The sequence below is a fragment of the Corella eumyota genome, chromosome 1, assembly GCF_963082875.1.
Source record: "Corella eumyota chromosome 1, kaCorEumy4.1, whole genome shotgun sequence".
Lineage (NCBI taxonomy): Eukaryota > Metazoa > Chordata > Ascidiacea > Phlebobranchia > Corellidae > Corella > Corella eumyota.
The window spans coordinates 21,256,906-21,283,738 of NC_137490.1; the positions used below are offsets into that span (position 1 = coordinate 21,256,906).

Genomic DNA, 26,833 nt, shown 5'->3' on the forward strand with positions numbered 1-26,833 from the left:
TGTATGTAATAGAGCATATCTTGGTGTTGTATTACGTATAATAACAAAGTCTAACACGTATGTTATGCATGCATAAGACTACTTTTAATGTGCGTAGTTAGTGTGTTTTTCCTACCAATTTAAGTAATGGTATAGCATATACTTTTATTATTATAATATTTATTATGAAATATTTTACACAGGTTTTTTAAAAATTTTTTACTAACATATTGTTAATGCACTAAACATATGCCTGCCTTAGAAATTAAGTATAAAACAACGCTGGATTTAATTAAAAATCCTGATTCTAAATAAATTGATCACAGGGTAATACTTTTTTTTTTAATCTTAAATTAAAGCAATAACACTTGTTAAAACAAACATTTTTAAACTGTCATGCTGTACAATAGTAGTACAAGTTTAATGCATGATTGGATAATTATAGAGCAAAACTATTACTTATATTGCAATAAAGCTATACTTTATGATACTATTATTAGTTTTAGGAACACAAAATAATTACTAATGTCATTTTTGAGCATTTGAATACAGATTACAAATTTTAACACTTTTTGATGAATAAAAAAGCCGCAGATATTAAATAGAAAAATTAATAAAAAAACATTATTTAAACATTTTAAATAAAACAAAATAAGTCAGCAAGAAAATACAACTATCAAAAATGTTCACGCAAATAATGAATAAAAATATATTTTGAATTAATTTAAATGGAAAAAAATATTCTAATAACAAATATAGGAAGTTTAAATTTATGACATTTTAGGACCTTTATAATTTATAGTACTCAAAAATCAGCACATTTTTTGCATAGAAATTAAATAATATAATTGAAGGCAAATTTAAATTAAGGATTGAAATTGCACAGGCCTAATAGGTTAAGGTGCAAATTAATATTCTAATCTAATGTCATAATTTAAGCAAAAACTAAAATAAAATTATTAATTTTAATATTATGAAACTTTTACACAAAAAAAAATACAAAATTTTAGTAATTAATCTATGCAGTGCACATATGCCCTTAATCTAAATAAAACTGGTTAATCTTTTGATGCATTAAGACCAAGGTATTCCTTAAAAAATTCATAAACTGTAAAAGCAATAGCTTGCTGAGGTATAACTCGAATATAATTAACAGATAAACCGCGATATAAACCCTTTATAAGTCCATCTTCTTTATAAACATGACTTAATGTGGACCAAATACCAGCATATTTATGTGAGTTTGGTAACATGCTTGCCAACTGCATTCGTCGCCGTGCCACGTCAAGTGGAAAAGACACAGTTTGTGATATGGCACCTGCCATGCCACCACACAAGCCTGACACATGTACTTTCAATACTAAAGTGTCAGGAGCATTGACATCAGGCCTTGCCAAAAGTTCAGGGAAAAATTCAATGCATTTCTCCTTTAAGGTATGGAAGGTATAAAATGATATTCCAGCATAGGGAACCATGCCTATAAATGAAGCCGATACTCCCCTATACAAAGCCCTTATCCCACCTTCTTGTGTATAAACCGTAGTAAAGGCATTCCAGTTGTTATGGTAACGATGCTGGCCTGTTATTTGGTAAGCAATTCTTGCTCTTATGAAATCAAGAGGATAGGTAACCAATGTGGCAGTAAGGCCAGCACATGACCCTGCTAATAACCTGTTAGTTTGTTTACTATTAATATGTTTATTAAACAGATTGTAATAACGTTCAAAGCACAGGAATTGAACTCCAGAATATGGAAAAATTCTTATCATCATCATAGTGTTTCCCTTCCATAACGAACCCAGGCCTTCTCGTCTTATAATTTCGTAGATGCATCGAAAAACGCCAAAGTCTTTATAATAAGGGTGCTGGGCTTGTAATAACAATTTGGTTCTGTCTAGAGGTGCGATGCAGGTTTTAGTACAACATCCAGTAAGACCTCCTGCTACAAACTCAGTAATTGCTCTTTTAAGTTTAACCATAGTTTATAAAACCTGAAAATCAAAAAAAATATTAATGTAAGAAACATATGGTAATATTTAACAAAATAATTAATATCACAATTGTATTGTGTGGATTTAGGATTTGAGTGTCATTTAGGTCTTAGGTCAGTAAGTTGGTCTGTTAGTTAGTTAGCCTTTATAAATTTAAAAGTGAACTTCTACAATATTGAAAATAAGTAGGATTAAAAACTATTAAAACACATTAAACTGTAAGACTAATTGGTTACAAACAAAACATCCGTAAATTCCATTAACAACTTTATACTTTAACTTGTAAGTCGTAACTGTCATAGAGGACGCATTTAGATTTTTTTTATCATACAAGCCAAAGCTTTTTTACATAACACTCCCCAACTATCCCGTTTTGCAAAATTTAACTACCTCTATCTTAAGGCAAAACATCGCCATGTTTGTGCAAACAAATAACGTAAGAGCGATCGCGTTTTAAAAATACAAATCGACCTTTGTAACTTCAATCTGTCAATTGTAAAATATTAAAATGATCTAGTAAACACTTTAACATAGTAAAGACTTTAACTAAATTAAAAGCTCAATTTTTCTAAATACTTGTTCATATTTTTGCAATTTATGTGTAGATTAATTTTTAATTTTAAGCAAGTAATGCATTTTTTATTAATATATTTAAATCACTAGCAAATTTTACCACTTGTAATGTAAATACGAACATTTTGCTATCATATTTGTTTTCATAAATGCAAAATAAATATATTTGTACAGTTAAAAAAATTTCTGTAACGATTTTACTGCTGTACTTTTTTGTGATTGCATTTTGTAAACAATATTATTGGGACAAATTAGAGTCACAACTGTAACTGTTGACTGGCTTATAAAATATATACACAACCTCTGTTGACTTTTACTTTTAAGAGAAAATAAAAACAAATCCCATTTGTGTTTGATATGTTATTAAAGTTATATACATAATACGAATCGTGCCAAATGTTTAAGCCAATTTTTAACAGTTTATACTTTATAACTTACTTATATGTATTTCTAAAACTGTTTTTTATTTCAGATTTTATAAAGTGGAAAAAAATGGATTACGAATTTAAAAAGAAGTTAATGAACATACGCAAAAAAGTAGAGGATTTGTACGAATATGAGGGTTGTAAAGTGGGCAGAGGGACTTATGGTCACGTCTATAAAGCTATCAGTAAAGATCCAAATGAGAAAAAGGAATATGCACTTAAACAAATTGAAGGAACTGGGATTTCTATGTCAGCATGTCGGGAAATTGCAGTATGTTAATTAGTCCAAAATTGTTTTTATGTATACATCTAAAACTAATTTACTGACCTAAACTTAGAGTAACATCTGTTACTGCAACCCAGTCTCGAGTTGCCTATGGCAGTTAGGAATGTTATAGATTATAATTGCTGATAATTAAATTGCTGACGGTGGTGGCTTAGTAGGAGTCTCTTACTAAAAGTGCTACATCATAAGAGCAGTGGGGATAAACCCAAGACCTTATGTAGTGAAGAATTGTTTTGATCACTACACCACGCTGTTGGCGTTGTACTTATATTTTTATAGTCATTTTAAAATGTCAAATCGTAATAATTTAAATACTAATGTAGTCAAACTCAATCCCAACTGAATATTATATAAAATTTGCCTCCTTTTTTGTTTTATAACTTATGCAGAAAAAATTTATTATTTGAAGGTATGTAATGTAACAACATTATATATTTAATTTTAGCTGTTGCGAGAATTAGATCATCCAAATGTAATCTCACTTCAGGGTGTTTTTCTGTCGCATTCTGATAGAAAAGTTTGGCTTTTATTTGATTTTGCAGAACATGATTTATGGGTAACTTAATTACAAAGATTCTAATTTTTTACTAATAACTATATTACATTTAAATTACTGTATATAAAATTTCTTTCTGTATTTTTTGAGAGGGGCATTAATTCATCTAATTACTTTTTAATTTTGAAACTCTTTTCTAGCACATTATCAAATTCCATCGCGCTTCAAAAGCAAACAAGAAACAAATGAGCAACATTCCACCAGTAACAGTAAAGTCTTTGTTATATCAAATCCTAGATGGAATTTATTACTTGCATTTGAACTGGATCCTACACAGAGATCTTAAACCTGCAAATATTCTCGTGATGGGAGAAGGCCCTGAACGAGGCAGGGTAAGAGGTTGTCTATTTTTGGATTAATATAAATTTGTTTTATTAATAAATCTCATTTACATTTTTTAATTATCTTTATCCTTAATGTGAAAAGGCTGTCTTTGTGGCCAAATGGCAAATAACATAACTCTTGGTCAATCTTGGTTAGTCTAAAGTCATAATATTTACAATTATTAAATAGTTAATTAGCTTAATGTTAAACTGCATGTTTATTAACAAAATCAAGGTTCTAAGTTTATTTTTCAATAATTGTTATTTTATATGAAATAAAAATAATTTAATTATTATAACTAGGTTAAGATAGCAGACATGGGGTTTGCCAGGTTGTTTAACTCTCCTTTAAAACCTCTCGCTGACCTTGATCCGGTGGTTGTTACATTCTGGTACAGAGCTCCTGAGTTGTTACTTGGAGCTAGACATTATACCAAAGCTATTGGTGAGTTGTTATTGTGTCTCTTTACTTGATATACTAGTCGATAATCTTCTTTATGGTTGGGACTTAAATTGCTATAATATGGCCACAACTCTTTACTATTATATTATTAATTTAGAGGCCTATTGATTATACATACAAATATATATTGTCTACTAAGCTATATTAGGTATATGTGTGTGTACTGTACTAATTTTGTTTTATAAAAAATTCTAAGTTTTTTTTAAATTATTTATTATTTTAAATAATAACTTGTTGATTTATTAAATAATAACTTGTTGGTTAATATTTTTAGATATTTGGGCAATTGGTTGCATATTTGCTGAACTGTTGACATCTGAACCAATCTTTCATTGTAGGCAAGAAGATATTAAAACTTCAAACCCTTATCACCATGATCAGTTAGACAGGTTCAAATTAAAGCTAACTTTATAACTAAACACACTGGGTAATAGTCTACCTTAAAATAGGCATTTCGTTGTTGTAATATGGTCGCCAATTGCAACTAATATTTGCACAAACAACAGTTTTCTATTTAATTTTTAAATTATATATATACAATATTTAAAATAAATTTTCATTGTTTTTTGGCTACTTATTAATGTTGTGATACAGTTAGCTATGTTACAATTTTTAATCTTGTCTTTAAAAAATGTTTTATTGCAGAATATTTCAAGTTATGGGATTTCCAATGGAAAAAGATTGGGAGGATATCCGAAAAATGCCAGAATTTCCAACTTTTCAGAAAGATTTTCGCAAGCAAAATTACGCTGGATATTCACTCATGAAATATTTAGATAAACATAAAATTAAACCAGAACATAAATCTTTTCAACTTGTAAGTTTTCAACTTTATTTTAAAACAATTCCAATTTTCACTTTTTCTTTTACAAGTATATATACTATTTAAATGAGCATTATATATTTTTTTTGTATATATCTTTATTCTTGATGTGGGAAAGTCGAATGTGCGACTTAAACATAGAGTAACAACTGTTACTCCGACCCAGTCTTGAGTTGCCTGTGGCAGTTTGGGATATTATATAAATAATAATTGCTCGATATTTATGCTACTGATTAAGTGCTGGCTCAGCAAGAGTTCATACTGTTTATAGCGCCTTACTCAAGAAAACCCAAGACCTCATATGTGGGTAGCAAGTGTTTAAATAAGTTAAACTTTTGTTGATTGTTTTTTAGTTGTCTAAGCTCTTAATAATGGATCCACTTAAAAGAATCACTTCTGAACAGGCAAAAAATGATCCTTATTTTAGCGAAGAACCACAGAAAGAAAAAGAGTAAGTTAACTTAATTATAATTGATAATCCATATATAACAGAACAAAGTAGACAATATAATTATAAATATGTATGTCCAATTTATAGATCTGTAAAAAAATTAAACTGACATGGGTGGTTTGTGGGTAAATTATCAAGGGCAAATGTTAGTTGCGACCAAGTTACCACAATTAAAATCCTTACAAAAAGGCAGCCTAAATGTTTGCAAAATTTTGGCATTTTTATTTAACATTCTTTTATTTGGAATGCCTAAGTTTGTCTTCTAAAAACAAAATGTTGTTAATTAATTTTGTTTTATTTATGTTTAAAGTGTATTTGGAAACAACCCCATCCCTTATCCGAAAAGAGAATTTTTAACGGATGATGATAATAACGAGGATAAAGAAAAAATGAAAAATATTAAGGTAAACATTTTTTAAAACTTATTTATCCTTGATGTGGGAAGGTTGACTTCAGAACCTAAACATAGAGTAACTCCAGTTACCCCGATTCAGTCTCGACTTTGGCGGTTTGGGATTTTTTAGATTATAATTGCCCAATAATTCAACTGCTAATCAAGTATTGGCTCTGCAGGAATGCAAACTGCTAATAGTGTCTTACTCAAATGTGCTACAGCATAGAAGCAGTGGGAATCGAACCCAGGACTTTGTGTAGTAAAGCCAAGTGTTTTAACCACTACACCCTGCTGCCGTAAAATGTCAGGGTAACAACTTGAAATATTTTAGCATTGTAAAAATTTTTATTTTAGCAACAACAGCACAATCAGAGTAGTCGTGACAACAACAAGACAATGATGAACGACAACCTGGGGGGTCAACCCCCCTCAAAGAGGATAAAGTTTAGTTCGGGAAAAGATGCACAAGCCGGAATGCACCACCAACAACAGAACATGCGGGGTAACAACAACCAATATAACCATGATATGAACAACTCTGTAACCATCCACCAACAAAATCACCAGTCTAACTCGACTGTGATGTCACAGAACAATCGTCATCATAACAACAATCACATGCAACAACAAAATCACCATGGAAACTATTCAAACTCAAATTCGTCGTCCAATTCCAGAAACCCGTACCGATATTAATTAAGATATCACAATAAAATCGTGAAGCTTTAGGGGTATTGGTTATGACGTCATAATAAAGATTAGTCTTGTGGAATTATGGATTTAAAACGAGATGCTGTTTTTGTAAAATTTAATAACAGAAAGGGTTTTATTTGTCAAAATAGATCATGCTGCCCTTTTTTATTATTAAGAAAAGTTTGTTACAATTTTTACCAGAATATTGTTCTTTACTACAGGTATAATAAATATATTGGTGCCATGCCATTTGTAATAGACTTAATATTATGGTATGTGCTTCTTATTATTGTGTATAGCATTGGTACTTTCTTTCTAACTGTTTACCTTTTATTTTTTTTAACACTTTTGTAAAGTTAATTTTTTTCCTTTATTTATGTATATAACAACAAATACTCTCTTAATATTGTTTAAAATTTAATGATTTATCAAACGATGACGCCATTTGAATGCTAAACGTCACTTACTGACGATGACGTCATTAAAAATAATACAATATTACGTTTATGCAATTCCTAGAAGTTTTGTAAAGAAGGAAATTGGGTTGAATTTGTCGCCATGTTCTGAAAGGTAAAAAATTATAACAATAAAATAACGAAATACCAAAAATTTGTGGATTTAATTAAAGGGTTTATTGTTTAGTTAACTAAGGGACAACTTAACTGCGGTCACCTTCACCTAAATACAACCCCCCCCCCCCCCCCCCCCAAAAATACCACCCTTTAGTTTGTTTATTTAAATAAAATAAACTACAAATAGGCTAAATCGCGGGCTAAAAAGACCAGTCGCCAAAAGTAGGTATAGCTACTATAGATTTTTTTATTTGCTATAAGCCTTCTTTTTTATGCGTCTAGGAAATATATTAAAAATAAATAATAATTGTTTAATATTTACCGATTTCGCAACGTTTTCTGCAGGCTGTACATCGAAATTGTTGCACAATTGGTCCAAGCCTACATACCAGGCATAATTTCCTGGCATTAAGTTGACACACGTCGAAAAAAGCCTCGTTCGATTCTGTACGGTTGCCTAAAAATTATTAGCTTAGGTTTAGCAGTTTTAAAAGCCTTGCACTTACAACTTATTTCATTGTAAAGGTAAACTATATATTTGTGAGATAGTTCTAGGCTAACAGGTTACAAGTTTTTTATTTTCTAGCTAGGAATAAGGCAACTTTTGTGTAAAAACCACAACTTTAGGACTCAAAGTTACCGCAATATTCTTCTCTGATACAAGCAGAGCATTGATTTTCCCTGGCTGATCTTCTACGTTCAAGCTGTTGTTCAGTAAAACAGACATTTCTACCCTGGCAAGCAACTAAACATGTTTCTAAAGCTGGAGCTTGAGTAGTTGGTGGTAAAGTAGGAATTGGTTGCGGCAATAGTTGAGGTAAAAACTCTATAATTATTGCTGTAAAAATAAAGTAGAGACAGGCTTATAAGTAGTACAATAAATTTAGTATAGCTGTAACATTGATAACTAATTTATAAAAGAAAAAAATAACTGCGCTATATGAGATTGTGTTTAATTTAAAAAGTAGGTTATAGTTAACGTTAACGTATTTCGTCGTTATTGCAAGACAATTTCTCATTGTATCCTAACAATTATAAATAGTTCGCAAATAGTTGTTAATATAAAGTCTACCTAATACAGGAGGGCATATAGTAATGCAGCCTAAACACCCAGCAAGCCTAAAAAATGGTAATTCGTTTCTACATTCTGGTAAATACTGCCTGGCTAACTCAGCACACCCGTCTTGACTGTTTTTGCCCATTTGATTTTCTAAAATGCAAGTTAAAGTTAATAAGACCGGCATTGTGGTGTAATTGTCAGAACACTTTTTACACTACATGAGGTCCTTGGTTTGATACCCACTGGTTTCATGTTGTAGCACCCTTGAAAAAGGCGCTATAGACGGTATGAACTCCTATTGAGCTAACACTTAGTCAGCAGTATATTTTTCGGGTACATATTATCTATAATATCCCAAACTGCCACCGGCAACTCGAGACTTGGCCGGAGTAACTGATGTTACTCTATGTTTAAGTCGCGCATTCGACTTTCTCACATCGAAGAAAAATTTATATACAAAAAAATATATTTTTTATTTTAATTTTTAGACAAAATTTGCAGTAAAACATATCATAATATTCCTAAATCAATTTTTGTTTTAATTGATATCGTGTCAGTTAATTATTTCATAAAAATCGATTTACAATTTTTAATGCGTTTTTAATTTCAAGTATTTATTTTTAGCTTTAACATTTTACTTTTTTTAAATTTACAATCATTATTGGAAAAAAACTAATTAATCGCAAAAAATACCATATTAATGTTTTCTGAAAATCTAGATATTAAAAATTGTTAATTACTTAAAAAAAACAGATTTTAAATTGCTTAAACTTTTATTCGATTAAAGCGGTATACTCGACAGCGCGGTGTAGTGGTCAAAACACAAGAGTTCACTACATAAGATCCTGAGTTTAGTCTCCACTTTTTTGCTGTAGTGCCCTTGAGTAAGGTGCTATAAACAATATGTGACGGTATAAACTCCTACTGAGCCTACACTTAATCAACAGCTTATAATTTGCAGAGAATTATATTCAATAATATCCCAAACTGTCAATAGCAACTTGGGACTGGGTTGGGGCAACTGATGTTACTCTATGTTTGGGTCGTGAATAAAGAAGATATTCAAAAAAAAGCAAACATAATGTTAATTTAAATTTAAACATTTTTTTTACCACAAACTGTTTCGACTTCATTAACACAGGCTTCAGTTTCATAATTCTGCATTACTTCGGCATTAGTGGGACAGGTTAATGGTGATTGGCAATCTTTTATACAAACTGCAGACCGAGCAATTTGTCGAATATCGGGTAAATCTTTCATGCCCTGCCCTACACGACCTATTAAAAATAAGAAGATTAAGTTACGTAGTACGTATTGCAGTGCGCTTTAAGGTTAGTGGCTTGTTTATACACAATTGTGCATTTAGATAGCTCACTCTGTTATGAGCATTTTGATTGTTGTAATGTGGTCGCAACAAAATATTTGCCCGCAACAAAATATTTGCCCGCAACTTGAACAAATATTTGCCCGCAACTTGAACAAATATTTGCCCGTGATATTTTACCAGCGCATTATAAATGACAGTTTTATATATTTTGTATGTTAATAAATTAAATCGCCCACTAAGCTTTAATATATGTAAGTGCATCATTTAGTTAACTGGTTAACAAAATTATAATTTTAATAATATAAGGTCACTGAAAAATGTGTTACCTTGAAAAGGTGGGCATCGACTCAAACAAATACCACATCTCTTCATTCGGTTTCGTGGGGGAAAGTCTAAAAATAAATAGATTAATGTTGTTGTGAAAAAATGTTGTTGTGAAAAAATGTTATTTATAAATAATATTAACATCTAACATCGTTTTTGAAAACATGGCCATGTCGATATTTAAAAAAAACGTTGCGGAAATTTTGGGGGTTTTGTGTAATTCAAATTGACCAAGCGGTTGTTTAAAGGGTTGACCTTTTTGTAGTTGATTTCACGAAAAAAAATTGTTTTTTGTTTAAATTGTTTTTGTGGTTTTAAACAAAGGGTTAAACTTTTTTGGGTAAAATTGCCCACACGATTCTTAAACTAAGGGTTAACTTTTTGCTTAACCAGAATTTACCCCATAAGTAAAAATAGACGACATTTACTCTAGAGTTTTACCTTCATTGCCTTCATTTGCTTTAAATTCGGCTTCAGTCGGGCACATTCGGTTTGATTGACAGCTGCGAGTACATTCTAGGGACCGGATAAGTAACTCAACCTCATCTTGTGCATTAAATTCGTCCGGATTGTCTGGGCTCGGCGGCTGTGCCCGAATGGTAACCGCTAAAATTTTTAAGTTTTCGTTATTTTTTAAACAATATTTAAAAAATTAAATAAAGTCGTATGGCGCTTCAATTTAGTTTCGTATCTCTTGTACTTTACGGTTCTCAGAAAACCCTTGTACTTAACGGTCCTAGCAAATTCTTTTCTATATCTGGTTTTACCTAATTTTCACTTGTATTCTGCGGTCTTAAGTTTTTTTGGAAACCGTAAAGTGCAAATGACTCTATTTAAAGTTTCCGTTTGATGATTAAAAAATAATACAACGTTCTGTATTACGTTTATAGGCGTAAATTTATCTTAACAAAACCGGTTTAATTTCTATGAAAACGCGTCGGAAATAAGATTTTGGTTTGTGGTATAAAGATTAAATCTATGGCAATAAAAATTTCTTAAATACATTTTAACCTTTTAAATACCTTCATACGTTTTTCGTATAGAAAACGATTCAAAAATAAGCTATACTTTAAAAACCATAACTTTACAAAACTCTAAATAATTGCCTTATCTTTTAAATAAGTAATTTGTTACCTGATAGAATAACGATAAAAGCCCACGCAAATATCTTCATTTTTCTAACTACAAAAGCTAATTTCACTTCTGCAACAAATTAAAACTAATAAATTTTAAAGCAAAATACTTGTTGTATATAAAGGGCAGACAATTTTAAAATCCAATTTTTGTTTCCACGTTTTTGGCAATTTTTTGTCATTAATTCGGCCAAAATAATAAATAGCAAGGCGGGGTAATTAGTCTGAGTAACGTATTTCTATTCCTGTATATCTTGTTATAATTTATCTTGTATAACTCTGGCACGAATTTGAGAAAAAACAACAAAAATTCTGAAAAATCTGCGTATATACATCACGATATCGTAAAAGTCTACTTAATTTCTATTAACTACATTTAAAACGTGGAATTTTTTATATGGTCAAATAAAGTAATTTCGTTAAAGCCTGAATGTGCCTTTAGTAATGATCTAAATATAAGTAAACGTTATAGATTGCTATAAACTTTGTATTTAAATCTGTGATTTAAAACTTAAATATTTACCCTAGTTTTTTTGAAATTATTCGTAACAACATGCCCTGTGGCAAAATTATATTCATAACAAACCTAAAATATGACATTTTAACGAAATTTTAAAACACGTCTAACGTTAATTAAAAAAAATTTCAGGTAATGATGAATTTATTTAAAAAAATTTATATTTTTTTACAACGAAATTAAAAATAATTTACAAAAAAAACAACATTAAAAATTAAATAATTTTTACAAATTTCAAAATTGGCCTTCTTTAAAATTGCTAGTAACGGTTGCTACGGTTGATTGTCGTCGGGTTTTGACGTCATCATTTTTATTTTGGCGCCAACACCGTCCAGTCAGTGACGTCACTGCGCGATATGTTTCCAACCTCATTTTGCTAAATAATTAATTAATAATTTTTATTTCAGTGAGCGCTTAAAATGGGTTATTAGTTTAATTATTAATGTTGATAATTATAGATGAAAATTATAGCAATGACTTTAAAGGTAGACAATTTTTTTAACGTTTTCTCTTTACCTTGAAGCTAGGTTATAAAACACGGGGTTAAGACACTCGCTAACTCTTAGTAACATATGTTCGACCATTCCAAACCAATAATGAAACATTCTGTCATATTCTGTATTTAGTGGGAGCTTCGTTGTAATGATGTAGTAAGCTGTGGACAAAAAATATTTGGTTAAATAAAAAAAATAGATTTTAGTATGTTTTTTTTATAGTATTAAAATTAAAGGTTGTGTTTTGCTATCTTAAGTGTTGCGTCCATATTACGCCCAACCATAAAACCACCAGTTTTTGTGCGATTTTTTTTGTGTATTGCATTTTTGTGTAAAACAAACCATAAATTCACCAGTTTTTGTGTGCTTCATTTTAGTGTTGCGACCATATTGCGACCAAACGATAAAATCGCCAGTTTTTGTGATACCAAATTTTTTGTATGTTGCGACCATATTACAACTAAACCAAAAAATCACCAGTTTTTGTGTGCTTTATTTTGGTGTTGTGACCATATCACGACCAAACGTTAAAATCACCAGTTGCAGTGCGCTATATTTTGTGTATTACAGACCATATTACAACCAAACAAAAACAAATATTTACCGCAGTGTGGAATATATCCCACCATGAAAGAACCAACAATTAACGCGAGTTGAAGAATTGCGTGATTTTCTTTTTTCTGTCTCGAAATTTCGGTTTTTGCATCCACATGGTTCACGTTCGAATCCCGGCGACGGCGCTCTTTTTCTAAATTTGGAAAAATATAATTTTGCGATTTCTTAGTACCAAAAACCCCAATTTTTAAATTTTTTTATTATTAAAGTTTTTCTGATTGCAAAATTAGATAAGATAAGGTACTAAAATAAACCAGATAATAAAGTGATGTTTTAATATTCAACCAAATTTCGTTTATTACATAACGTTTTAAACAAGTATTAAACAAGTACAAAACATGTATTAAACAAGTTTTATACAAGTACAATTATTTTTACTGGTGTTTAAATTTATGGTGTTGTAAACCATTTCGTTGGGGCCTGTAATATGTAACAAAATCATTTTTATTTACCGTCCACCCGCTGTTTTCTTCTTGACCAAATAAGGATAGAAACTCCGACGGAAATTGCGATAATTAAAATCATTGGACAATAGAAGAATAACGAATAGCCGAAGATTGTGTAATATTGAAATTGCTGCACCCTAAGGGAGAAAACAATTATTTTTTTAAGGCAAAGTTTTTTTCTTATCTCTAAAGTGATAGAAATTTTTATTGGAAATGGGTGTGCTGTTGAAAGATCTAGAAAACGCCGGTCTCACATTATTAAGATTCCAACAATAAACCAACTTTATAAATATGAGAGTAAGAAGGGTTTTGGGTTCAAATTGTACCAAAGCCACACTAATCTTTTTTAAATAGCTTACATATCCTCGAATGTCTAATAAAAATGTGATAATCTATGTGATAAAACTACCAAAAACAACTTAAAACCGAATTGGTGGAACACAAATTAATTTTGACCTTTTATATCGAGGATAAACTAATATAAAAATTAAATAAAGTTTTACCATTCTGGAGATATCGTGCAAGAGGGCCACGCATTTTCCGAACTGCTAATTCTTCTATCAATTACTCTACTGTTCATCCAGATAGCGAACGGGACCAGCCCACAACCTAGTGATATTATCCAAGTAGATAATATAATACCCTAAAAAAATGATAGTTTATTACAATAAAACTAACTAAGGTTTAATCAAATAAACCTAGGTCTACAAAATCACAAACTATACTAAGTTACTTTTTTTGTATATATCTTTATCCTCGATGTGGGAAAGTCGAATGCGCGACTTAAACATAGAGTAACATCAGTTACTCCGACCCAGTCTCGAGTTGCCTGTGGCAGTTTGGGATATTATAGATTTTAATTGCCAGATAATTATGCTGCAGATGCTTAGCAGGACTTTATACCGTTTATATCGCCTTACTCACGGGCGCTACAGCATGAGGGCAGTGGGGATTGAACCTACGACCCCATGTGTGGTGTAGCAAGTGTTCTTACCACTACACCACGCTGCCGGTACTTAGGTAATATCAAATTGTTATTTGTTTGTTTAGGAGTTTAAAAAAAGGTGCTGATTTTTAAAACAAAAATGGCGTCAAAAATTATTTAAAAGTTAAAAGTAAATAATTTTTATACTTACTACTGTGTGGTTTACTTTTATTCTTTTATATAACAGCGGGTGAGCGATTGAGATCAACCTAAAAAATGAAAACCCTAGAATATGAAACGAGGTGGCTATTGAGGTCATAACATCTATTCCCCAAAATGTCTAAAAAATAATAAAATTAAAAACATATTCATCATTATGAAAGTTATTGTAAAATAAAAATTTTAAAACGAATTTTCTACTATATATAATATAAGACTCGTATAAAAATTAAAGTTTTTTAAACAAAATTTCTAAACAAAATCTTTTTTTTACTTAGATAAACATATACTAGTATGAGTAATAAAGTGTGTTTTTTATGTCATTATATAAACTTTAAAAAACTATTTACTTACTTTGCATAAAAAACTTCCGATAGCCCAATATTTAAAACCCCAGGTCCTTCTGTATAAGAACAAGGGAGCAATCAGCGCTGAAAGAAAATCAGAAACACATAAACTTGCTATCAGAAGATTAAAAACTGACCTAAAAAAGTATTTGGTTATTTTTATTGGATAAAACATATTTTGAGTTTAGTTTATAAGCCAAATTGAGAGTGTCTAACAGGGTATTATGTTTAATAACCGATAAAGGTCGGCTTTAAACTGTTTATTTAATTGTTACAATTTATTTTATTGTAAAATTTATTTTATTAACAAAAAAAATACGTTTAAAAAGTTTTAAATTGAAAAATTTTACCATAAACTTTAAGTATTTTTTCAACCTAAAAATACACTGTTTGAAATTTAAAAACAACTTTATAATATATATCTTTATTAAACACTAAATTATACACACTTACCTTAACTTTCTTGACCTCCAAATCACGTAAATCGTTATTCCGTTTCCCACTAACCCTATAACAACGAGTGGCAACAATATTACAGCTGATATTAAAGCGCCTGCTTTTGTAAAAGGAACATCAACGAAGCTGTAAAAATAAGTAAATACATAAAAAACATATAAAGTTATAATCCATTGTCCAATTTTTGGTAAATTTAACAAATCTATATACATTTATTCTTAGTTTTTGAGTAACTTTAAAATTAAAATCTTTATTTTAGTTTTTACCTTTCATTTTGTGTGGTTAGAAAATCTGTTGAAGATGTAAATGATAAAACTGTTGTAGAATTATTCATAGACATTCTAGATTAATTCAATAATAACCACAATAAGATTACACTTTATTCAACCCACTAAATTATAACCTTTGCATCGACCTAAAACATAAAAATAAATTTTGCCTAAAAATTTCGAAATTTATACCGATTGGGAATAGAGAACAACACGCAAACCCAACCAAAAAAGGTGTTTAATGTCGAAGTAAAATTATCTTCTATGGTCTTATATTAGCATATTTTTTAAAGGATTTTTAAAATTACGTGGGAAAGAGCAAGATAGTTGTTCATTATTAATTAATAAAACTCATTTAGTATGTAAATAACGTCATACTAGTATCTTATTTTTTATTAATACACAAGATCTATTGTGAAAACTGCGCATTTCAAATCGGGTTACAGAATTTTTAGTTTTAAAAAAATTTATATTTAGAAATGTGGTATTTTTTCAAGATCTGTCAATAGAACTTTACCCACTTAATTTTAATATTTCTAAAAAAACATTTACATCGAATTTTTAATTTGCATAGTAACTTAAAACAGCTGATTTTTTAGTAATATAAACAATGATGTTATTGAGATACAAAAACATAACCTAAACATTAAAGCATTTGGCATTTAGCTTAGCCTAGAGCAGTCTTTGCTTTAAATCCTTTTTAGGACATCGTATTTAAATCCGATTTTAAAATTGATTACAAACATCTTTTGAAAACAAAATATTTGTTAAAAAAATGCTAAAATCTTTTATCATTTAATAAGCAATCTTACATATATTATAATCTTTAAAATATTTATATATTTTTGTTTGTTTCTTCTAACGATTTTAGTATATGTTTTCATCTAACTATTTTCAAATGTAAAACAACACCTTTTCTGTTTTCAAAATTTCGCCAATATTTTACGAATACCTTTAATTTTAAACCTCACCTTACTTAATAGAATGACAAAGCTAAGTTGTGTGGTATTTAAATATCCTAAACTGCTAATTAGTAACCAAACTTCGAATTTAATATCCTTTGAAGTAACTTAGGTTATTTTCCGGCATTAAATTATATGTACCACGAATTGAATTTCAATTTAATGGTGTTCAAATTTTTGCTGTTAGTCCCAAAACGGATTAGATTATGTTGATAACAATAATATTTTCTCGATTAACTCCTTTAGGCAATCACGAATTGATAAGTTCAAATTTTAAGTAAAAATTCGGACATAAGAAATATTGTTAAAGTTGTTTTTTGACAACTAGACCTAATTTAATAAAAATTTTTACAAATGCTTTAATATGTTAGCAAAAAAAACCTTAAAAATTTTAAACATTTTGTCTTATTTTACAATGAAATATTTATAAACTCTTAACCAATGCAAAAGGTTAACAATTTAGTTTCACTAAAGTTTATTGTCTTATTAAGTATTTTTTTAATTTTTTTTTGTAAAAACAAATTTATTAAAAGCCTATTTAAAGTATTTAAATTATACAAGCATTATTTTCCATTAAAGATTAAAAAATGCGTAAATACATGAAACCGTGTGAGAATAAAAAACGTTTCTTTTACGTTAAATTCCCGCGAGTTGCAACGGCGCGAAATGTAATTTATGTGAAACCGTTTCCTGAGAAAACTTTGTAATTCGCTTGCTTATTAAACGTAGAAATAGATTATAGATAAAAGTCTTAAGCTCAGTGCGCTTAAATTAGCTTTGTTAGTCTGAGTTGTTTTTTTTGCGTTTGAAGTTTTGGGTAGTTTTTTTAAATAACATTTTAGCACGGTTTTTTCAATAACGAAAAGTATACAAAAAGCAAAAAACTTATAACACCTGTCTGCTTTATATATTTTTTTTATTGCAAGATTTTTTAGCTAATTTTTATTCACTTAATTTTATCAATAATGTTTATCAATTTATGCAAATATTAATTAATTATGTTTTATCAGCTTTATAAGTAGCTTCCCAAATTTGTGCAAATTTTTTTCTTCAAAAAACAAATTTAAAAATCTTAAAATGTTTGAAGCAAGACTTGTTCAAGGAAGTTTGTTGAAGAAAGTTCTAGAAGCGTTAAAGGACATCGTAACTGAAGCATCATGGGACTGCACATCATCGGGCCTCAGTTTACAAGCCATGGACACTTCTCACGTCTCATTGGTCCAACTCACTTTACGGTCTGATGGTTTTGAGAAATATCGGTGCGATCGTAATCTCGCGATGGGAATTAACATGGGAAGCATGTCGAAGATCTTAAGATGTGCGGGGAACGATGATGTCATCACTTTAAGAGCTGATGACACTGGGGACATGCTTGAAATGATGTTCGAATCGGCAAAAGGAGAAAAAGTTTCAAATTACGAGATGAAATTGATGGACATTGATTGCGAACAACTTGGGATCCCCGACCAGGAATATAGTTGCACAATTAAGCTTCCATCCCACGAGTTTGCGAGGATTTGTCGGGATCTAAGCCAAATCGGGGAATGTGTCGTAATCACATGCACAAAGGACGGAGTTCAATTCTCGGCGAAGGGAGATTTAGGAAGTGGAACCGTTAAACTGTCGCAGAACACAAGCGTTGACAAAGAAGAGGAGCAAGTGACGATCGAGATGTCTGAGCCGGTCCAGCTTACTTTTGCAATTAAATACCTCAATATGTTTACAAAAGCTACACCCCTGTCTAGCTCCGTTTGTCTCTCGATGTCAAACGATGTCCCTCTAGTGGTGGAATACAAGATCGAAGACATGGGACACATCAAATATTTTCTTGCTCCAAAGATTGAAGATGAAGATGCGGACTAAAAACAAAAAATCTTGCTAACAATTTAAAATTTTTTGCGGTTACATTGGGCACAATTTTGATCTAGAATTGTTCACTTTAAGTTCACTTGGTATTTAAATTTTTAAACAAAAATTATGATTTGTTATTTGGTTTAATAACTCAAGTAAAAATCTTGTATATACATTTTGCCAAGAAATCACTTTTACATAAAAAATAATGTTATGTTAGTACAATTTCCTTTTTTGTTTGAAAAACATTTTGTTTTTGTAAGTAGTGGCAACCGTATTTAGTTTATATTAATTTTTTTTTTAAACATTTAACCCCAAAAAATGTTGTTGTTAACTTGTAATACTGCCGTTGTGTTTATATTTTCAATAATGATATTGTTATTCTACCACTGCCTAGTTGTCATATGTTTACAATATTAATTTTGATTTTGAAGTTCATTAAAAAATCAACATAAGTTGATTTATTAAAATATAAACTTTAAAAACTACAGCAAATAAATTTGTAATAAAACTAATTTTGTTTTTGATTGTTAATAGGTTTAGGGAAAAATTAAACCATGAAGTTTTTAATAAAATTTTTAATTTTAATATTGATTATAAATTTTGGAAATTCTACACTGTCTCCAAACAAGAAAAAAACTAAAACAAAAACACAAAAGGTGGTAAATCAATTGTAGTTTATACAATATTAAATAAAGTTGTATTATAAGGTTTATAAGTGTAACATGCTTTGCTGTATAATTTTGCAAGTTTTCCATTGTATTGTTTAGCAGTTTTGTATTGTGTAAACTATAGGAAATAATTAAACAAACTAGGTTTTGTTCTATAGTTATTTATATTGGGATGATGGGAAAATTTAATGTTTTTATATCACAATTTTTGATTGGCTATTTAAATTTTTCATTATAATAACAAATATTTTTAAATTTAGATAAAATATCCCAAAACTAATGTTTTGCAACGGGGTTTGGTTAAAGAAGAAATTACACCGACAGAAATAATTGAAAATCATTCAAAATATTGTGAAGTTGAACGATTAACTAGACAATTCACAACTGGTGAAGTATTGGGATATGTAACTCCTGTAAGTATTAAAATTTGTTCACTAAAATGTTTATAAAAATGCCTTGAAAAGAGTTGCGCAATCTAAGAATGTTGTTTCTTTATGCGTATTACATGTCAATAAAACAATAAGAATTACATATTTCTATTGTACATTCTGTTTATTTCGTTTTTTTAGTTATTATAGTTTAACTAAAGATGTTTTCTTAAACTGTATATTTATTAAAAATGCTTTAAAAAATTATCCTTTTCTAAAATGTTATATCCTAATTAATATTTTTTTAAGTAATATAATTTACTTTATTCAATTAAAAAATATTTTAATAAATTTGCTTTTTAAAAAGTGGAATTCACATGGCTACGATGTTCCTAAAATATTTGGAAAATTTACGATGTTAAGTCCGGTTTGGTTACAAATTAAAAGAAAACCAAGAGGAAAATATGTGGTTACTGGAACCCATGATATTGACAAAAGTAAGACTTATGTAGTTATTACATTTACTTTAAACTTATATTAATGCCTGGGTTTTACATAAAGCAAAATGCTTTGTGGATATATAAGTAAGCAAATTAATTATCGTTCTTAAGTAATTATTTTTGATTTTATTTTTTTAGATTGGTTAAAGGATGTTAAAAAAACGAATGAGGACGTTAAAATATGTAAGTTAATTATTTAAAAAGAACTCCATTCATATCAAAATGTAGTGATGAAAAAATTCTATTAAATAATTAATAGAATTTTTAATTAAATTTGATTTATTGTTTTTTATCGATTTATTTTAAATATGATAAAACTTGCTGGGAAAGTGAAGCAGTGGGAATTAAACTCAGGACTTCAAGTGCTTTGTCGCTTTTTTTTAATAAATGTTTTTCTACTTTTTTAATTTAATTTTGTAATTAATTTTATTTTCAAAATCTTAGTTTTACTGTAAATTTCAAAATTGTTAATTTTATGTTTTTTCAGTACCCAGGGTGTTGTTTGATGGCTGGACTATCTCAGATTTTAAGAAATTATTCACAGGAGATCATAATGAAGATGAGATTGAAGATTTATCCGATGAAGTTGTTAAAACTTTGGTAAACGAAGATTTAGATGGTGCGGTAATTGAATTATGGAGTCAGTTGCCAAAAAAATATACAAAGTAAGATTTGATATATCATAATGTTACCCCAGTTCATTGTTATTTGGCTTGAATAGTTCCGTGGGTAATATAGTTTGTACAATATTGGTCTGATGATATAGCCTATTAAGTAATTTTGGGTTTTGGCAATTTTTGTTGTTATCCTTAATGTGGGAAAGTTAAATGCCCCATCTAAACATAGAGTAATGACAGCTACCCCAACCCAGTCTCAAGTTGCCTGTGACACTTTGGGATATTAATAGATAATAATTGCCCGGTTATTATACTGCTGATTAGGTGCTGGCTTAGCAGGAGTTTATACCTTTTAAAGGGACGTACTCAAGGCCGCTACAGCATAAGAGCAGTGGGGATCAAACCCAGAACCTCATGTGGTGTTGGAAGTGTTTTGACTATTACACCACGCTGTTGGTTTAGTTAAAAGAAGTTGTACAATAATTTAGTTTATGCAAGATATTCAGATTTTCTAACCCTTTCATTTTAAAACACATAGACTACAATTCTATAATGATTTTACCTATAATATTTTATTTAGTTATTGTTTTTTAATTCTGTTTATAAATATGTTTTATTTACAGACATGCAACTCATTTAATAAAACATTTAAGTGAAGCTTTTAAAACTGAAAATTTAAAACTTGGATTTGTTATCCCACCATCCATTAATTATAAGTAAGTTTAATGACCAACAAAATTATAAAAATGTAAATTTATGTTTTTTAAACTATTCCATTTATTATTAGTCTTTTGCATTTTTAGTATTTTTTTTTTTAATAATAAAAGTATTGCAATTATTAAAAATTAAACTAATTTAACCCCGTATTAAATTCCAAAAAATGTAAAACTATTTTTAATTAAAGATTCTTGATTACAGAAATGACAACGTCGGCTTCCTACGTGACAATTTTGAATCTTTAGAACCCCTCGTCGACTTCTTTAGTTTAATGACCTACGATTACTCAGCTGGATCGGGTAAACCGGGGGGAAATTCCCCTCTACCTTGGGTGAGGGCGTGTGTTGAACAAATAGACCCAGAAGCACAACACAGGGGGAAAATTCTGCTTGGGTTAAATTTTTACGGGTTCATGTACTCTAAGCAGGGTGGAGGTCCCATATTGGGGCATCAGTAAGTTTTTTCTTTTTGTGATTCTTTTTTTTTGATAAAATAACTTATTGTAAAAAGTTATTCAAAATTTTTTTCTGTATATATCTTTATCTTTGATGTGCGAAGGTCGAATGCAGGACCTTAACATAGAGTAACATTAGTTACCTCGACCAAGTTTCAAGTTGCCTGTGGCAGTTTCGGATATTATAGGTTATAATTGCCCGATAATTATGCTGCTGATTAATTGCTGGCTCAACAGGAGTTCATACCGTTTATAGCGCCCCTAAGGGTGCTACAGCATGAGAGCAGTGCAAATTAAACCTACAACCTTATGTGGTGTAGCAAGTGTTTTAACCACTACACCATGCTGCCGGTTATAAACAACAAATTGCTTGGGCTTTTGAACGTTATAACAGCACAATATATTGTTTTACTTCAGATATATTGAACTTCTGAAATCTCAAGTTAACACTTTTCAATGGGAACCAAACATTGAAGAACATGTTGTACAACAATCTGATGGTGAAGAACTATTAAGTGCAGTAATGTACCCAACTTTAAAGGTAAGTTTACCAAATTTGCAATATATATTTATATAAAAAAAAATTAAAATACTTTTTACTGTTAATTTTTTTTATTTTTCTGTTTTTTTTTAGTCGATTCATAATCGCATTGAGTTAGCAAGAGACCTCGGAACTGGGATAGCAATTTGGGAGATTGGGCAAGGTCTTGATTATTTCTACGATCTACTTTAATTTAAAGATCCATTTTTTCCTTCTTAAGTGAAGAATATAATTACTTTGCTTAACTAAACAATAAACTTGGATAAAAATGATGTAATTGATTTTTATTTTAGTATTCGTTAAAACGAATTGATTATTTTTGTGTGGTAGTTACAATTGCTATTTATTTTTTGTGTGGTTTGTAGATTGTATTGTAAGCATTTTTATTACTATCCAAGAATTCTATACCAGTACTTTATTCTATACCAGTACTTCAAAGTACATCTTTTTTGCTGTTTTTTTGCGGTGCTTTCTGTTAGTATTGTGCAATATCTTAATTATAATTAAATGTGCTTTTAAAAATTATATCTTGGTCTTGTAATAACAGCATAATTAGCAAGATTGAGATTTATTTTAATAAATAAAGATGGGCAAAGCAAAATAATCACAGGCATTAGTTCTAGCAAAAAATAAACAAAGATGCAATATATTTAAACAAATGACAAAAACAGTGTTTTACATAATTTTTTTAACTAGAACAAAAACAATTACCACTCTTGTACTTTTTTACCAACAACATATTTTCCATTCGGTTCACTTTTATCCTTCGGAATCAAAGCTAGATAAACCGGGGTTATAGCTCCCTCATCTGGTGACTTAGTAGCCTGTGGTGAGGTCATATCAGTTCGAACCCAACCAGGACAACAGGAGTTGACCAAAACGTTGTCACGACCTTGTTGCCGGAGCAACCTTGCTTGTAATTTTGCCAAAGTCATTAAACCAAGTTTAGATATGCCATAGGGTGAACTAGGAAAACCACTTTTAACATGTGATTTACTCTCTGTTAATTTAACAAACTTGTTCATTAAAGAAGCAAGCTCTTCTTCAGTAATGTTATCAGATCGGAATTTATCTTTAATCTCCTGTGAGCAGTATTTTAAGGCTGTGACGCCAACCATACTTGAAATATGGACAATCCTACCATGATCTTTGATGCATGGAAGTAATATATCTGAAGTTTGAACTGTCCCAAAATAATTAGTTTTAATTGTGTCCTTGGCTTGAGTGTATAATGGTACTTTATCAGTTCGTTTGAACATAATTCCAGCATTGTTTACTAGCACATCTACTCCTCCATAATTAGAAATCATGTAGTCCTTTAGTTTTTCAATACTCTTAGTGTCATCAACATCAATTTGATGAAACCTAGGTTTAAGGCCTTGGGATTCAAGTTTTTGAATTGCTTCTTTTCCTTGGTCTTCCTTTCTGCATGTCAAATAAACTTGGCCTTCAAATTTCTTGCATAAAGATTGAACTATGGCATAACCCAGACCTTTTCTGCTACCAGTAACTACTGCGACTCTATTAGCAGTCATTTTTTTAGAATTTTGATGATATTTAAATTAATAAAAAGAAAGAAAAACACTATAAAAATCGTTGTGAAAAGGTATCAGAAGAAAAACAACATACTAAATGAAGTTCAGCGTAATAAAGTCATTCAAAATGTTGCGTTTTCAAAAGATTATATAACCATTTTTTGTCATCTTACGTAACTCATTAAATTAGATCAGTAATAAATGGTGGAAAAACATAAAAAACACGTGCTGAGAAGGGTAAAAAAATTAAAGGTAATTTAAATGTTTAAGTTTATTATTTTTATATATTTTACTAAAATTTTATAAACAAATGTGGGCATGAAGTTTATATGCAAAATAATAAATATATGCAAAATAATAAAAAACACATATTTTTTACACATAAAAATTTATTGATACAAGTTGATTACATTTTTTAGTGTTTAAACTGTTGCACAAAAAGTAAAATTTTGATTTACTTTCTATGGCCTGGAGCACAACCTAAACGTGTTATGTTTTTTGTTCACTTTTAGAGATAGTTTAAAGTACACGAAAAAAACAAGATGTAAGTTGCTGGAAACTGAATAAAAATTTGGTTGTTTTCGGCTAAATTAATAAGAAATTACGCCGTCAAAATGTAGGGTTTTTAAATATCTTTTTTAAATAAAAAATTGCGCACAGGACGGCCGTCAAATTTATGGTATTTTTTTAGATGAATTTTTCGATGGAAGGCACGTGTGCTCTGGAGTACAAAGAGCAATTGTGTTTGCTGCATGACCCACAATACGACCTCCATTATGACGTATTAAACGCCGTTGAGCCAGATCCACCATGCTATAAACTTCCAACTTTAACCAACCATACTTATCCTGAGTTAATTTTATTGAGTTCAGTTCAATTATTTACTCATTTAGATAACTACACAGCTGGTATGTGTGCAGTGGTTTACTTTTATGCAACTTGGTGCCCGTTTTCAATGAAGTTAGCCCCAGCAATTAACTCAATTGGCCACATTTTTCCAACTGTTCCAATATTTGCAGTTGATTTTGAAACCCAGTTAACATCAACAAATAACCACATAAGGTGAGTGAAAAAATCTTATATTCATTTACTATTTTATGAATAATTAAAAAAACATGAATTTTTTTAAACATTTATTTATCATTGTTGTGGAAAGGTCGACTTCACAATCTTAAACATAAGTAACATTGGTTACCCCATCCTAGTTTCAAGTTGTATATGGCAGTTTGGGATATTATTTATATCCAATAATTAAACTGCTTAGCAGGAGTTCATACTGCTTATAGCGCCTTACCCAAGGTGGCTTGAGCATAAGAGCAGTTGTAATCGAACCCAGGACCTCACGTAGTGAAGAAAATGTTTTAACCACTAAACCACGCTGCCGAGTAATTTTTATGCTCTTTCCTCAATTACACTATATTTTATTGGCTTTTATGGTTGTTTTTTATTTGGTATAATAAGCTACCATCTAATTGCAATACCAACTTTTGGGGTTCTTTTGTAAGTTTCCATATAGATAACATACTAAGTTTACTCCTTGCCTTATACATAAAATCAATGGGAATTAAACTCAAGGATTGCTTGATGCCCAGCTACTTTAACTCATATTAACAGTATGAATATTTATCACCATTTTGTTGATATTTAATATCAATCATAACCTTAAATATTACTGGTACAATTTATTATAAATGTAACTTATTGTTAATTTTTAGGTTGGTTTTAAAAATAAAACTAATTAAACTCTCTTAATTTGATTTGTTTTAGATTTGGAACATTGGCTTTGCCAAATTTAGTGATATTTCAAGGACCAAAAGCTATTTTAAGGTTTAATCAATCTGGTACTGATTTGGTTGATGTTATTAAATTTGTTCAACGGACAACTAAAGTCCTGGCAAAGCCTATTGGTTATGTGGGGAATAATCTAACTTTAAAAAATCAAAATTTAAGTATTTTTAATATAAGCGAAAAAGATTTTAAAGGTCCGATGTCAGTAACTTACAAACCAGAAACGGATTGGATGATGATTTTGTCATCTGTGTTTTTAATATATTTAATTTACTTTAAATTTAAACGAAAAAATTAGTAAAAATTATTTTACCTTTAATTAGGCCATGAAATTATTCACTAAATATTTTTAATTAACTTTTACTTTACTTTGTTGTTTTATATATATAAAATCATGATTTTATTTAAAATGTGGGTATGTTTTTTTTACTCCATTTTTCTACAAAAAGGTGGGTTTTTCTTATTCTTCACTGAGGTCCAACTTTTGCTGATGGCAGCTTATGAATGGATTTTACAATAATGTTGTATGCACGGCTAGAAAATGTGTCTTCCATTTTTTGGGAGTCCTTAATAATTGGGGATTTCATGGCATCTGACAAAAATGTTATATGTACTATGGTTACAAAGTATCACACAAAACTACAACATTTAACAATTTTGTTTGGTAAAATTAAACGCAACTTGTTATTTGTGTTTTAAAAGTAATGGAATCATTATAAAGATCTTCCTATGAAGATTTATAGGTGTCTAATATACGATAAGGTACGGGTTAATTATATAAAGCCTAAATAATTTTTGTGAGGACACAAAAAATTTATTTGGTTTTATTGCTGGCTAGTAGACTTTTATTTTACTGCTGTCATTGTTATACTACCGCGCCAAAAGTTAAAACAGTAATATACTGCTGATTATGTAAATAAGAAAGGTGAAAAAGGGTTTTTAGCGTGCATTTATCTACAAAGTATTAAAATCTTACGTACGCAGACCTGAACTGTGCGAACATTAATGCAAGCTGTTTTTATGCTTTTACCTGTAAAAACGTTAAGCCCGCCTAGAAACGGATTAGGTGATCGAAAACTTATTGGTTTCGGACCTTCACACTGGCCCGACGCTAAATAATTCTGATATCTTTTAAAATCGGGTGCTTTGTCTGATAACTTGTTACAAA

The 26,833-nt window shown here is 29.8% G+C and overlaps 7 protein-coding genes and 1 pseudogene across 8 annotated transcripts; 4 read left to right on the plus strand and 4 right to left on the minus strand.

Annotated features, from left to right (window-relative positions):
• Positions 1-641: 641 nt before the first annotated feature.
• On the minus strand, positions 642-1,962 carry LOC145740794 (mitochondrial coenzyme A transporter SLC25A16-like). The gene has a single exon (XM_082558645.1). It carries the CDS (start codon positions 1,956-1,958, stop codon positions 1,038-1,040), a length of 921 nt encoding a protein of 306 aa, XP_082414771.1. The 5' UTR covers positions 1,959-1,962; the 3' UTR covers positions 642-1,037.
• A 922-nt stretch (positions 1,963-2,884) lies between these two features.
• LOC145763576 (cyclin-dependent kinase 8-like) lies at positions 2,885-7,554 on the plus strand. The gene is made up of 9 exons (XM_082575041.1): positions 2,885-3,239; positions 3,700-3,810; positions 3,951-4,142; positions 4,437-4,578; positions 4,871-4,985; positions 5,242-5,413; positions 5,773-5,870; positions 6,181-6,274; positions 6,619-7,554. The coding sequence occupies exons 1-9, from the start codon at positions 2,940-2,942 to the stop codon at positions 6,958-6,960; spliced, it is 1,566 nt and encodes a 521-aa protein (XP_082431167.1). The 5' UTR covers positions 2,885-2,939; the 3' UTR covers positions 6,961-7,554.
• LOC145740793 (uncharacterized) lies at positions 7,362-11,482 on the minus strand. Its single transcript, XM_082558644.1, has 8 exons — positions 11,375-11,482; positions 10,682-10,846; positions 10,243-10,308; positions 9,702-9,866; positions 8,602-8,739; positions 8,170-8,367; positions 7,852-7,986; positions 7,362-7,520 (listed from the first exon to the last, which is right to left on the minus strand). The coding sequence occupies exons 1-8, from the start codon at positions 11,412-11,414 to the stop codon at positions 7,462-7,464; spliced, it is 966 nt and encodes a 321-aa protein (XP_082414770.1). The 5' UTR covers positions 11,415-11,482; the 3' UTR covers positions 7,362-7,461.
• Positions 11,483-12,124: 642 nt separating this feature from the next.
• Positions 12,125-15,800, minus strand: LOC145742179 (growth hormone secretagogue receptor type 1-like). The gene is made up of 9 exons (XM_082559962.1): positions 15,659-15,800; positions 15,390-15,518; positions 14,944-15,073; positions 14,582-14,710; positions 13,949-14,088; positions 13,452-13,582; positions 12,989-13,132; positions 12,407-12,545; positions 12,125-12,266 (listed from the first exon to the last, which is right to left on the minus strand). Exons 1-9 carry the CDS (start codon positions 15,730-15,732, stop codon positions 12,125-12,127), a joined length of 1,158 nt encoding a protein of 385 aa, XP_082416088.1. The 5' UTR covers positions 15,733-15,800.
• A 1,867-nt stretch (positions 15,801-17,667) lies between these two features.
• Positions 17,668-18,567, plus strand: LOC145751466 (DNA sliding clamp PCNA-like). The gene has a single exon (XM_082567630.1). It carries the CDS (start codon positions 17,701-17,703, stop codon positions 18,484-18,486), a length of 786 nt encoding a protein of 261 aa, XP_082423756.1. The 5' UTR covers positions 17,668-17,700; the 3' UTR covers positions 18,487-18,567.
• Positions 18,568-19,009: 442 nt separating this feature from the next.
• Positions 19,010-22,861, plus strand: LOC145751990 (chitinase domain-containing protein 1-like). The gene is made up of 9 exons (XM_082568174.1): positions 19,010-19,133; positions 19,406-19,558; positions 19,881-20,010; positions 20,152-20,196; positions 20,501-20,678; positions 21,254-21,346; positions 21,549-21,800; positions 22,219-22,342; positions 22,436-22,861. The coding sequence occupies exons 1-9, from the start codon at positions 19,032-19,034 to the stop codon at positions 22,532-22,534; spliced, it is 1,176 nt and encodes a 391-aa protein (XP_082424300.1). The 5' UTR covers positions 19,010-19,031; the 3' UTR covers positions 22,535-22,861.
• LOC145752001 (carbonyl reductase [NADPH] 1 pseudogene) lies at positions 22,668-24,077 on the minus strand (annotated as a pseudogene).
• A 217-nt stretch (positions 24,078-24,294) lies between these two features.
• LOC145763459 (thioredoxin domain-containing protein 15-like) lies at positions 24,295-26,286 on the plus strand. Of its 2 annotated transcripts, none has more exons than XM_082574906.1 (3): positions 24,295-24,421; positions 24,569-24,939; positions 25,645-26,286. In XM_082574906.1, the coding sequence occupies exons 2-3, from the start codon at positions 24,569-24,571 to the stop codon at positions 25,961-25,963; spliced, it is 690 nt and encodes a 229-aa protein (XP_082431032.1). In that variant the 5' UTR covers positions 24,295-24,421; the 3' UTR covers positions 25,964-26,286. The 2 variants fall into 2 exon arrangements, with proteins under 2 accessions (XP_082431032.1, XP_082431031.1); XM_082574905.1 differs by having other exon boundaries at positions 24,383-24,493.
• The last annotated feature ends 547 nt before the right edge of the window (positions 26,287-26,833 follow it).